Below are 14,810 nucleotides of genomic sequence, written 5' to 3' on the forward strand. Positions count from 1 at the left end.
TGCCAAAGACACTTACAAAGTGTCATGTCATAGCTTAAATAGAATATCTCAAAAGTTGCCGACATTAGCGTCTAGGACGATACTAATATCGTCATGTACGATTAGTGCAATTTAAGCCCAATCAGCCGTGACGATTTGAGATGATCAGAAGAAATTTGTTCTTATCATCCTGAACGATAATATGTCGTCCTGGACGATCAATATAAATTGTGGAATATCATCCTAAACATTGCACCGAAAAAGAGCTGTCTGATGCCCAATCGTCCAACATATCGGCTAGGACGATCTGGCGATCGTCCAAGATGATTTGATTGTGCAATCAAGTCGTAATTATTTTCCTTAAATTTTAGATAAATTTTGGAAAAATTGTCCTGGTCATCCTGGACGATATTTTATAGTTATGGATGATGTCTAAAAATAAGTAATTCCTAAATAGATATGGCGACAAATTCTTTCTGTTTTGAGCCTATCATCCTGGCCGATACAAAATCATCCAGAACGATGTGTTTTGCATAATCCAGCTGCTTTAATGAGGATGCCCTAATTAGGGTTTTTACTTTTGAACAGGTCATCCAGAACGATATAAATATTATCCCGGACGATGTTACCAAAAATATTTGACTCTATGAAACAGTTAGAAAATCTTCCAAGTTACAAAGCATCAGGAGCCACACCAAATACAATAGCTCAAGAAAGGAAAAAGTGTACAAACTGACTCATACCTAGTTTACCCAATCTTTAGCTGGTTCCAAATTGCAGTCTAATCGTTTGGACCTGAAATGTTTGTAAATAAGACCGTCGTAGAGAAATAGAAGTGTTTGCTATCATCAAAATCATAAATCATGAAAATTGATCCGCAACAATCTCCCCCTTTTTGATGATGGAAAACATTTCAGTTTGAATTTATAAAAAAGAACATTTTCTCCTAATCTCCCCTCACTCGAATAACACTTTAAAAAATAGGAGAGATAAAAATATTTTTATTATTTTTAATTTTTTGAGAAAAGAGATACAAACAGTACAAAATTCAACAACAGTACTTTCTCCCTCTTTAACATTATCAAAAAGAGAGGAGACACAAACAAAGAACAAAACGAACAAAAGGCAAAAATGTTCCCCGATCTAGTGAAAAACTAAATATTCTTCAAATGAGTAAGTTACCTCTTGGTTTTAATCAAAAACTTAGTAGAATTGGATTGACAATGCATAGCCCAGAAAAGGTTAGAAATTCAGAATTTGATAATCCAAACTCAAGTTCTTTAAAAATGCTAAAAAAATTTTAATTCAATATCTAAATCATGGAATAAATTAGAAAAAGAAATACTAATTTTTCAAAACTCCTTTCATAAAATATATCTAATAGAAGATTAATGCACGAATTGTTGAATCAGGAATCATGTTTTTCAAAATCAAGTATCGAAAGTATCAAGGGTTTTCTTAAGCTTTTAAGAAGTATAAGAAAAAATAAGTATATTTTTTGTGGGCTCATTTTATGCCATTTATCACTTGAATGGCTCTTTGAGTATCTTTAGATTTTAATACACTTTGTGTATTTTTTTTAATTGGCGTTATTGCGCATCTTTTGGTTTGGCATCATTGGCCACTTTTTTTTAATTATTTTCAAAAAATATGCTTTCTTTCTTATATTTTCAAAACTAAAGTAAACCCAAATTATTGACAACACGAACAACTTGATTAAGAAAATTTTATGGTGGATTCAACTATCTTGCAAAAGATTCTTATGTGATAGAAAAAATATAGGGAGATGAAAAAAATTTGTTCCAAAATTCAATTTAAAATATGATGAAGATTTTGAATCAAAAGTAAAATAACCTCTTTAAGAAGAGAGAGAGAAACAAAATCATGAGTTGCCTTCCTCTAACTGTTTTTAGAGAAATCAACCATAACTTTCATAAGAATTCAAGAAAAATACAGGAGATAGATTTTTCATTTTTTAGAAAGTGATCGTGTGTGTTGATCAGAGAGAAAAAAAATAACAAAAAAAAAGAAAGAAAAAGATAAAAAAAAAATACATGCAAAAGATCAAACAAAACATGCAAACAAAAAACAAAACAAAAAACAAAAAAAGGTTTAAGCATCATCTTGCTCCTACTCCGATGCTTCAGAAACCAGGTCTGCCCAGGAGATTTTTTGCTTTTTATTATTTCCCCAGTTTAAAATTTGCTTCGCTTTAACCTTTTCTTTCGCAGGAAGAATTCTTAAATTAGGGCAGTAATTTTTTGTATGTCTAGGCTTCCTTCATTGAAAGCAAATAATGTTAGAAGAAATATTAACATCCTTACCATTTTTACCTTTCTTCCATTTTTATTGATGCTTATGCTTTGGTGAGCTTTTTATATTGCCTGTCAAGTCATTGCTTTCATCACTAACTAAGCAATATTTTTCCGTATCTTCATCTTTTAGAACAATCATTTCACCTGCATCCAAAAGTCTTTGACCCAAACTTTGCTCGTAGGCAATGAGTGAGCCAATCAAATTTTCAATAGAATAATCATTCAAATTTTTTGATTAACAAATAACAATAATTTTAGCATCAAACTTATCTAGTAGACAATGAAGAATTTTGTTAACTTTTTCAAAATTTGAAAATTGTTTTCCTAAAGTATGCAATGATGTCACAATTTAAATAAACCTAGTATACATATCTAAGATCGTCTCATAAGGTTTCATGGAAAACAATTCAAAATCATGCATTAACATATTCAACTTGGATTGCTTGATTTCACTAGTGCCTTCGTATATGCTGTGTAGTTTATCCCAAATTTTCTTACCAGTAGTGCACGTGAATACTAACACAAAATCTTCAAAATTTAAAGCACAGAAAAAGCAATTTAAAGATTTTGCATTCAATTGAGCATCGATTCATTCATCTCTATTCCATTGACTAAAAGAAATGTCAATTTTAATTCCATCTAAAATACATGATGGTAATGAATAACCAATTAAAATCACATGCCATATGTGAAAATCAATTGATTGAAAAAAATAGACATGCAAATTTTCCAAAAATCAAATGAGATATTTTCAAATAAAAGAGGTCTGGTGATTGAATAACCTTCCGCAATATTATGATTTGAAAAATTAGCCATGGATCAAAATTCAAAAGCTTTTAAAAACATAATTTTTGAAAATGGCTCTGATACCACTTGAAAGTTCGTTAGGGATGTTAGGCCCTTATGAACTAGCCCAAGGCTAATGAAGAGAGAGGTGAATTGGTGGTTAAAGATCTTTTAAAACAAAACTACAAACCAAAACACCACAAAGAAATCAATGATGCAGAACTTAAATACGGAAGTAATAATAAGAAAAGAACATATCGAATTTATAGTGGTTCGGTCAAACCTTAATCTACGTCCACTCCTTGGAGGCACCCTCCAAGTATTGCACTAAACTAAGTGTCTCTCCTTTAGCCCCCACAGCTAGGCAGAGAAGCCCTTACAAAATCACTTCCATCTTGCCCGGTGCGGCAAAGTCGCTGGGTCATTTGACACCAAAGAGATCTTCTTCTTTGGTGAACTTCCCTCGAGACAAGCCTTGAATCCGACGGTATTCAAGTGTGAGCTTTCCGGAGCAACCGTGTGGAACCCCCTCCACACTCCCTTGAGTCCCCCCTCACAGGATCTTCTCCCTCTCTAAAACTCCACCCTTTCCTCGCTCCCTTTCAAGCTCTCTTTTTAAGTTTCCCCCAAAAAAACGAAGCTACAATGACTGCCAAAGACATTTACAAAGTGTCAAGTCATAACTTAAATAGAAGATCTTAAAACGAGCTCATTAATGAAAGTTGCTGACATTATCGTCCAGGATGATACTAATATCGTCCTGTATGATCAGTGCAATTTAAGCCCAATCAGCTAGGACGATTAGAGACGATCAGAAGAAATTTATTCTTATCATCCCGGACGATAACATATCGTTCTGGACGATCAGTATAAATTGTGGAATATCGTCCTGAACATCGCCCTAAAAAAGATATGTCCGATGTCCAATCGTCCAGTATATCGTCCAGGATGATTTAATCGTGCAATCAAGTCGTAATTGTTTTCCTTAAATTTTAGAGAAATTTTTGAAAAATTGTCCTGGATCCTCCTGGACGATATTTTGTAGTCCTAGACGATGTCCAAAAATAAGTAATTCCTAAATAGATCTGATGGCAGATTCTTTCTGTTTTGAGCCTATCGTCCTGGCCGATACAAAATCATCCAGGACGATGTATTTTGCATAATGACGGCTACTTTAATGAGGATGTCCTAATTAGAGTTTCTACTTTTGAACAGATCGTCCAGGCCGATATAAATATCGTCCCGGACGATGTTACCAAAAATAGTAAACTCTAGGGAACAGTCCGAAAATCTTCCAAGTTACAAAGCATCAGGAGCCACACCAAATACAATAGACTCAAGAAAGGAAAAAGTGTACAAACTGATTCAGACCTAGTCTACCCAATCTTGAGCTGGTACCAAATTGCAGTCTGATCGTGTGGACCTGAAATGTTAGTAAATAAGGCCGTCGTAGAGAAATAGAAGTGTTTGCTATCAACAAAATCATAAATCATGAAAACAGATCCGCAATAGAGCTGTCGGTATGTATGAACTATGCTTATAACTATTTCTCCACTCGATCTCACAAACTGGCAAAATGGTAATTAAGGCTGTTTGATTTGCCAAAAAAAGTCATACATAATATGGTGCAACACACACACACGTACACAATGTAGTTAATATATATATATATATATATATATATTAACTACATTGTGTACGTGTGTGTGTGTTGCACCATATTATGTATGACTTTTTTTGGCAAATCAAACAGCCTTAATTACCATTTTGCCAACTCGTACACAATGTATTTAATATATATATATATATATATATATATTATAATTCAAAGCTCAATGGTTGTGATGTCCTGTGGTGATGGCAACAAATATTGGTTGTTGTGGTGGCGAAGGGTACATGTTGTGACCTATTGTAGGAGTTTGTGATTCTAATGGCTATTCATTGCACTTGCAATCAATGTTGGCGATAGGGAGCTGTGCTAGTTTTGGCTGGGGTATAACAGTAGTGGTGGGTAGTAGTAGCTAACATAGGTGGCTGGCAGATAGCAAAAACATATGTCAGTTGCAGCCAATGGCTTGCGCCAATCACAAAATTAGTTTGTTTTGAATTTTAGAATTCGACAAAAAGAGCATATTTGAGTTTATTTAAAATGAACAATCATGTGAATTTGAAATTCGCTAAAATTCTTTACATTCCTTTTTATCAAGACAAAAAAATTCTTAATATCCTAGCACATGGAACGTTTGTACTTACTTTTCGTCAAACCAAAAACACCATAAAAGATGTCTATTCAAGAATTTTTTTTGGAAATCATTTCAAATAAATAATGTGTGATTTAAATTGAAGTTTGTAATTTTATTGTAATTGAGTTTGAGAAAATATGATTTTAATTGAATAAGCTTAACACACACACACACACACACACACATATATATATATATATATATATATGACATAGCTCAAAATCATTTATATGACAAGCTCAAAATCATTAGCATTACAGGGTAAAGCAACCAACCCTAGTGGCAAGGCGTTGCAAGGCGCTGCAACGCTTCGGTTGTCTCTTGGTCAGGAGAAAATAAGCATCGCAGCGCTCGCTTTTCCGAAACTCTTCTCTTCTCTTGATCATCATCTTTCCCATATCTGCTGTGTTTTCCCACCTTAAAAAGTCCAGATATGGAAGAATCGAAAGATGGTAAACTTTGATGGTTTCTAGGCATTCATTGATTTTCATCGGTTTGAATTTTTTATTTTTTTATTTTTATAATTTCTTTTCCTTTGATTGTTTGGTGGTATCTCATCCAATTGGTGGAGATGGTAAGAGTATTCTTTTTAACCTATTGCTGCGCTGAGCGTTCGAGAACTTTTTTATGAATTATGGATATTGGTTTGGGTTTTTATATCATGTATTTGCTCTCTAAGCGAGATTTTGGAGAGAACGTCTGAGTGTTTTCTAGTGAGAGAAAGGGATTTCAAAATTCCGTTTTTCTGTTTTTGTGCGGGTAGGCTCTAATGGCGGAGGAGGACCGCCGGCAATCGCCGACTGTTGTTCCTCCTTCACTCGTCAATCTTCATCCAATCCACAAGGATTTGTTGGAAGCTTTCGAAGCTTTAAAGATCGGACGCTACTGCCAGAAGGAAGAACGCAGAATGCTCAACCTAAGAATTTAGCTTTGCTAATTCGAGAAGGTTTTGGTCCACCAGTGCAACGATCTACTGTTATTTAAGGTAAAAGGAAGATTGCAGATAAGCAGGTAACACCCAAATCTTCTAATCCGGTTCTGTTGAGTCCGATTCATCGGCAGAATGATGTCAAAGCTTCATCTTCTGGTTTAAAGTTGAAGGTTAACAGATTTATTACTCATAATGCCTCTGATTCTTCTGATTCAACAATTGGAAAGGATTTTAATCAAGATTTTGTTTCATCTGTGCCATCCAAACCGGTGATGATTGGAAAGGAAATTGATTTGAATAATTTGGCCGAAGCGACGACAATGACTGTGGTGGATAATATGGCAAAATTTCAAATCGGCCAAACTCATGGAATACCAATCCTCATTTGAAAGTAAATCCTAATTTTATTATTGCTGAAATGTCTGATGATGGAGTTGCTGTCAAGCTTAATGCAGAGCAGGAGATTGCAAATGCCCAAGTGTTGAAGAATTCGCTGATGGTGAAAGTCTTAGATGACAATGTTCCTTTTCCTTTTTTTTGTTTAGAATTGAGGAAGCAATAGAGCAAGTTTGGTGCTTTTCACTTAACTTCTTTGGGATTAGATTGGATTTTATGTTCATTTCACTCATCTGAACCGTTGGAAGATGTGTTGTGTGGTGGACCATGGTATGTGGGTGATTACATTATGGGAATTAATAGATGGACACCTAGTTTCTCCCCTTTCCTTGAAGGGATTATCTTCTCTGGTTTGGATAAGAATGCCTCTTCTCCCGCTGCATTGTTAGGATGAGATGAATATTACTAAGATTGCTTCTAAGATTGGTGTCCCTTTATTCCTTGATGGTAACATGTTCAAATGGAGAAGAAAAGAATTCATAAGAGCTTGTGTACAAATTAATCTAGATAAGAAATTGCTCGGAGGAATTTGGGTTGATGGTTTGGGTGGTAGATTTTTCCAGAGAATAGATTATGAAAAAAGATACTCCTTTTGCTTTAATTGTGGAAAAATTGGTCATAAAAGCTTGTGTCCGGTAAGAGAAGTTGAGGTAGATAAGAATGAGCATCTTAATAAAAGTAACACAACTTAATCTTCTAAGGAAGTCAATAAGATCGCCTTGAACAATATACATTATGATAAATCTGAGTATGGGCCGTGGTTTCATGTGAAGTTTCATAATAGGAAAAGAAAATTTGTTAGAAGCAAAGAATTCAACATGAAAAAACAAGATGTTCCTTCTCAAGTTGATGTTGAAGTCAAATCTGATGCAATTCAAATTGAAGAAGATAGTGAGCATGACAAGTTGGCTTGCGGTTTGGTAAATGCAAACAAATTTAGTTTGCTTATTGAAAATATTGATGATAAAGAAGAGGGCAATGAATATGTGAATCAAAATACCGATAATCATAATCTGCAGATTAATGAAATAGCGGAATGTGACGTTATTGAAACAAATAATAGCTTGAAATCAAGGTCTATATTTTTGGAAAATCATACCGCTCAACAAATGATGGAAAGTATGCTTGTGAATGATACTTCTACTGCTCCTGAAGTAGATTGTCATGATAAGGATAAGGTTGATATGCAACCAGATATACATGTGTCTCCTTCAAGTGGTGTTATGGATGCATCCTGTAACAAAAATAAGGTCAAGCTTGCTAAAGAAAATAAATCTATTGGGCCTGTTGGTGATATTCCGAGAAGAAGAAGAGGTGATGGTGGCCGTACTCTTGGTGCTGGGGGGCCATTCCCCATTAGTTTCATAATGTTTTCTTTCTTGTTTAGAAATTGTAGATGAGCCAGGAAAAAAGAGGCTTCTCTTTATCTTAGGGAGTTGGTTAGGGATAATGAGGTGTTTTTCATAGGGTTAGTGGAGACTATGTTATCTTGTTTGAATAGAAATGATGTGAATAAGATTATTGGTGAGTAGTGGGATTTTTTTAATCATCGTGCTAGTGGCACTTATGGGGGTATTCTTGTGTTGTGGAAGAGGTTGGTGTGGGTAGTTTTGAAGTTGTTTTTGATTCTTCTCAGGTTGTGTTTGAGAAATTCCATTTTTCTAATACAGGAAGTTGGAATGTTGCAATGGTTTATGGGAGTAATGATGTATGGGCTAGAAGATGTTTGTGGGTTAGTCTTGATAAGGTATTGGATGGTAATGTTCCTTCTTTAGTAGGAGGGGACTTTAAGTGCATCTTGTCCAAGGAAGACAAAAGAGGGGGAAAGAGGTATTTTTTTTTTCTTCCAAGGCCCGCAAGAGCTGAAATCTTTTTTAGCTAATAATGATTTGCATGATGTAGGTATTATTGGACCAAGATTTACTTGGTGTAATAATAAAGATGGCAACTCGAGGATTTGGGAAAGATTGGATTGATGCTTCTTGAACTCTGTAGCTCTTCAGCAAGTCCCCAATGCTTATGTGAGACATTTGGCAAGAGTGGCTTCCGATTATTCTCCTATTTTATTTCAAATTAATAACACCTTGAGGCCGGTTCACAAACACATTAGACTTGAGGATATGTGGAAATCTTACCCTACTGCTTGGAATGTTGTACTCAAGACATGGAGAAGGAATGATTTCGGTAATAATGCTGAAATCCTGAACAGGAAGCTGAAAATATCTCTCAAAGCCTTGTATTATTGGAACAAAAACAATGTAAATGAGCTATCAACGTTGAAGAATTCTTTGAAGAAGGAGATTATGGAGTTGCAAATTAAGGAAAGCTCTAAAGACGACCTTAATCAACAAGATCTGATGGTATTAAGAAATAAAGTGAGAGAACTTAATGTTACATTAGCTTCGTTATCTACTTGGTGGAATCAGAGAGCTAAGACTAGATGGATACAAGAAGGAGACACCATTTCCAAATTTTTTCATGACTATGCTTCAGCTAGGTGGAATAGAAAGCTAATTAATCAAATTAATGATGAAGATGAAGGTCTTGTGGTCGATCAAGACAAAGTTGAAACAACATTTTTTAAATTCTTCAATCGGAAATGGATGCAGAGGGAGTGCTCCAGTTCGGGTTGACCTGAAATAGGGACTCAACAAACAATTGACAACGCTGAATGGAGCATGCTTAATGAAGATTTTACTCAAGACGAAATGCTGGAAGCTGTACAGAGCTTGGGGAATAACAAATCACCTTGTTTGGATGGTATAGCCGTCTCATTTATCAAGTTCTATTGGAGTATTATTAAAGAAGACTTGTGGAGAGCTGTGAATGAATTTTTAACTTGTGGAGAAATGCATCCTGAATAGAAAGACACATTGATTGTGTTAATCCCAAAGGTGAAGAACTCATTAGAACCATCGTAGTTCAGAACAATAAGCTTATGTCAATCAATATACAAGGTGGTTGCTAGAATGATTATGAATCGTGTGAAATATTGTTTCAACTTGCTTTTGTTATTGAAAGATGTATGTCGGAGCATTGCTTATTGGCTCAAGAAATCTTCAACAAGTTAAGATTTTCTAACTACAAGAAATGACTTATGGCGGTCAAAGTGGACATGGAGCAAGCATATAATAGCATGTATTGGCCTATTCTTGAAAATTATTTGAAATGGTTTGGGTTTCCTCCAATATTCATTATGCTTATTATGGAATGTGTCCAAAAGGTGAGATATTAAACACTCATTAATGGTAGGAGAATGAATAGGATAGAAGCTAAAAGCGGATTTAGGCAAGGTTGCCCGTTATCCCCATATTTGTATATCCTATGCTCACAATTGCTTTCTAATGCTCACAATTGCTTTCTAATACTTATCCCCTAAATCTGATAAAATTACACATTTACTTAATGCTGATGATGTTTTCGTATTTTATAATGCTTCTATGAGACCAGTCTCTTGTTTCAAGAAAATCTTAAAGGATTTTTGTGGGTGGACCGGTCAAAAAGTAAACAACATGAAATCTCAAATTTTATTTGGAAAATCAGTGAAGAAAATGTGTAAGAAGAGAATTGCTAAGAAGTTGGGCTTCAAGATAATGAAAGAGATGCAATACTTGAGAGTGAAGATGACATTGAGAAGGCTTGTGAATTTTGATTTCAGAATTATCTTAGACCATACGTGGGAAAGGCTAAATGTATGGGGTAGTAGATATCTTTCTTTGGCAGGAAGAGTTCTACTGATCAAAAGTTCTTTTCTTTCACTTCCAATATTTTTATCTACACATTCTTTGGTTCCTAAAGGAATTTTGTATGAGTTGGATAGAATGTGTAGAGATTTCTTATGGCATAAAGATAAAGATAGGAAAGGATTACTATGTATCTTGGGAAGACCTTTGTAAACCAAAGTTGCTTGGTGTATTGGGCCTTCACTCTTCAGTTACTAAAGTTGAACATTTGAGGTCAAGACTTACATGGAGATTTATTCAAAATCCTAATTCATTGTGTAATCGTGCTATCATTTCTAAATATGGTAGTGATGTGTGGAGCGGTATGGTTAGAAGTGGAAACTCTTCAACTTGGAAAATTTTGGTGGATGGAGAAAAATATCTAAAAAATGTTGTTAGATGGAAGTTGGTGAATGGCATCAGAGTGAGTATCATGATTTATACTTGGATCTATGATAAACCTCTTAACAAATGGCCCACTTATGTTAATTGTCATGAGCTTTATAATGAATTGGTCCACAAACGTATTTCTGAAGATGGCAGTTGGAATTGTTTGCAAATGCAGAGTTGTTTTAATGAAGACTTGATTTCAATTATCAAATCAATAAAGTTATCTCCATATCTGAATGAAGATAGCATTGAACTTATTAAACATCATTCGGGGAAATCAATAACTGCACTTTCGTTTGAAGCCAGTATGGAAGGTCACGGACAATGCAGAGTGATGGAAAACTACACGAATGAAACTTTGAACTGTTTCAGGAAATTCAAATTGCTGCCTAAAGTTAAGCTGTTTTGGTGGAGATTATGTAAGAATGTTCTTCCTACTAACTCCTTTTTTAATTATAGAAACTTAATGCAATCAAGTAGGTGTCCATGTGGTTGTAATGATGTGAAAAATCAGGAGCATGTGGCTGTTATGTAATCAACTGCTTCAAATTGTACATAAGCTGCGTGAATGGGGATTTCAAGTTCCTATATTTGATTCCTACTCTGAGTGCTTAGAGGAGTTGAAGAGATTGTTTAGAGTTAACTTGAACATAGTGAAACATTACTATACAATAGTTTACTTCTCATGGAAAAGAAGAAATCAAATAAAACTTGGAATGGATACTTCATCAGTTCATTTTTTGGCTTCAAACGTATAAAGTTCCATTATACAGATGTCAACTAATCCAATTCTAGAAATATGGGATGCTGATCTACGATCGGAGTTTGATGATATTTGGCGTCCTCCTCCCCTAGATTGGATAAAGATCAATGTAGATGATACACTAAAGGATTCATATAATGCAGGCATTGGAGTTATTATTAGAGATCATAAGTGGCGATTCCTTTGTGCTTTTGGTAAGCAGTTGAAGCATTGGGATATTGCGTCTCTTGAACTACATGCTGTTTATTTACTTAGAGAACACTTGCAATGGTGGATGTTCCAATACAAGGGAGTTATTATTGAAGGCGATAATCACAATGTGATGAAATGACTTCAAGATTTCTTGAAGAAGATGAAATCGCAGCAATCTTAAGATTGGATTTTAATAATGTTATCTTTCATTTGATTTCTAGAAATTGTAATAAAGTAGCAGATTGTTGTGCTAGTTTAGCTTTAGATAGTAGTTTTACTTTTGATTGTTTTTCTGGTAATGACATTCCTTTTTTATTTTTTTTATTGAAGAAGGAATGTGATTACTATCATTAGTTGCTTCTATCTCTTTTCATTTCTAATGCAAAATACAATTTCCAAAAATAAAAAAAAGAGAGATTTTGGAGTTCTTCATGGAACATTTTTGAATCATAGAAGAATAGTCTTGACGTAGGAAGTGATTTAAGTATTGGAGTCATATTATGCCGTTGTTTGTTTGAATGGTTTTGTGTACTTTATTGTGAATTTAATGGATTCATTCTCTGTGATTTTGATTCATTGTTAGAAAAAAATGTGAAAGCTCCTAATTTGCTGGAGAGGGTGAAGGAAGAAATTGAAGCAGTCCTGCATAGAGAGAAGACGCACAATATGGAAACTCATGGTATGAGTGATGACATTGATGAGAACACACCTATTGAAAAGGTTAAAGGACCGAACGTCTTTGAGCGCGCCAAGGAAGAGTTTGATGCCCTTGTTGTTTCTGTTCATTCAAAGAAGGAGCATGGCAATGAGCATCATGAGGAGAATGGTAGGGGCTTCTTTGAATCCATTGGAAAAGGACTTAGCAAGTTCTGCTCGCCATCAAATGGAATGAGGGATTAATTGCAGCGGTTCTGAATGACTGATGTTTTTCTTGAACGTGCAATACTTAGAAAAGCTGCAAATTGTTATGTTTTTTATTATTTATTTATTATTATTATTATTATTTTTTGTTATTTTACAAATGTTCACTTGTTGTTTGTGCTTTTGAACGAAGTATCGAATGAGAAAAGAAAACAAAAAATCGAATTGAAATATTGTTTGCCTTGCTATTGTCTAAGAAATTCTTTTCAAGTGGCAACATTCTTAACATCTTTATATTAAATTATTGATTTCATGGCACGCAAATTGAAAATGTGCTCCTTATTCATACAACTAATGATCATCTCAGTAACTTCTTGGATTTTCATAGCCTATGTTACATGGAAGACTTTATTCTCTCTCTATGTTTACCTTTAGCTAATTGAGTCAATTTAATCAATCATATTACAATTTTGAATTAGCTTCTTCAAGTCACCAACGCCTAAACAATTCATTAAATCTTCAAGTCGCCAATGGGAAAATTTATGCTAAATCACCTTATCGAATTGCCTTTTGAGTACACGATGAAAAATGTTTTTGCCTTAAGAGGGTACTGAAGTTACCAAGAGTAAAGATCTACTCGGCCATGGAACTTAGTAATTGAAGTCATCAAGTTGCCAAAGCTAAATTCCCATTAATTCAAAATTAAATCGCAGGAAGAACTCACCAAAATAACCATTTATGACATCCAAGAGTACTACTTATCAATATAATTCATCTTATTTAACTAAGCTCCAATGGATTGCTAGTACCAAGCAAAACCTATTACAAGGACTTTGATGTACGTTTAAATAAGCACTTAGTTTGTAGCATCTAAGAATGATGGTCAATTTTATTGAACAAAAAATTAAATTCACATTAATTTTATGATAGCATTTATAATATTATCTTCTCAATAATAAGATTTTAGTTCAATGATGATTCTTTGATGACTTCTCTAAGATCTATGAAGTCTATCTTTTAGTAACTAGGACAATGCAGTAGAGATATTGTTACATATCTTGGGCAATGATTAGAAAACACCTTTGGATGGCTAGCAAAAACGATTCTATTCAAGACTAGGCAATTCGTATAGTAAGAATCTTACTAACGATTCTTTTGAAATCCAAGCATCAAGGAAAGCAAAATTTAATTGATTTCGTTCAAGAATGGTACATGCTGTCTTGACTTTAGGAATTTTTCTGGTGGTGGTGTCTATTGCCTTCATCGATAATGATCATCCAATAAACAAAAATAAATCTCTACAATGATGAGATTTTCTTCCCAACCCTTATTGTCAACTATTCAATTGACAACATTCTCATTGACTTAAGAAGTTCTATGAACATAAATTTTAAAAGACCTTTCTATCAAATGCAAATATATCCCTCTTGGTTGGTGCCTAATTCAAAACCATTTTACGCCTTTCAGTGTAAACGTGGGAAATAAAAAGATTGATTGTACTACTAATCCCTTGGGGTAAAGGTGGTCAATAATTTTTAGGAAAGGCTAAATTCATTATGATCAATATCCCATCAACTTATGACACAATTTATAGTTAACCACTTAATGCTTTTGATATGATAGTTTAAACCTACCATATTGTCATAGATTTCCATGGTGGTGAGTGAACAATGTTTGTTTATGAAATTTTGCTCGTCTCTAGTCCCAACAACCTATGACACAAATTATAGTTAGCCACTCAATTCTTTTGATACTACAATTTCAACCTAACATATAGTGCTCAAATTTTGTGGAGGAGAGTGAAAAATAATTGTTTATGAAATTTGGTATATTTTCGAGCATGTTATAAGAAGGAAAGCAAAACCATGCTAGAGGAGGTACTACAACTTATAGTTGAAAGAGTTGAATTGAACTTGAAACCTTTGAGATGATTGAGGAAAGCATCATGTTTGAAGACAAACAAACTCACACCCTCTAAACGATCATATCAATCGATCTAAAGTACAAAGATGAACTTTCTAATGCCCTTTTCTAAAGATTAGATTGTCTATTTTGGCTTAGTTTATTGCAGAAATACTCGCATTTGATATTAATTACATTGCATATCATAAGCTGAACATTGACAGGTTGATATGAAAAATAAAATAGAGAATTTTCAAGGTTTATTCGACTATTGCAAAACCTCTTCAATGTGAAATATAGAAGCAATTGGATAATATCCTCATTCAATAA

General features: G+C 34.2%; 1 protein-coding gene across 1 annotated transcript; it reads left to right on the forward strand.

Annotated features, from left to right (window-relative positions):
• Positions 1 to 5,550: 5,550 nt before the first annotated feature.
• LOC110096291 lies at positions 5,551 to 12,828 on the forward strand. Its single transcript, XM_020822162.2, has 2 exons — positions 5,551 to 5,775; positions 12,301 to 12,828. The coding sequence occupies exons 1-2, from the start codon at positions 5,757 to 5,759 to the stop codon at positions 12,615 to 12,617; spliced, it is 336 nt and encodes a 111-aa protein (XP_020677821.1). The 5' UTR covers positions 5,551 to 5,756; the 3' UTR covers positions 12,618 to 12,828.
• Positions 12,829 to 14,810: the final 1,982 nt, after the last annotated feature.

The sequence above is a fragment of the Dendrobium catenatum genome, unplaced genomic scaffold (assembly GCF_001605985.2).
Source record: "Dendrobium catenatum unplaced genomic scaffold, ASM160598v2 fragScaff_scaffold_186, whole genome shotgun sequence".
NCBI lineage: Eukaryota > Viridiplantae > Streptophyta > Magnoliopsida > Asparagales > Orchidaceae > Dendrobium > Dendrobium catenatum.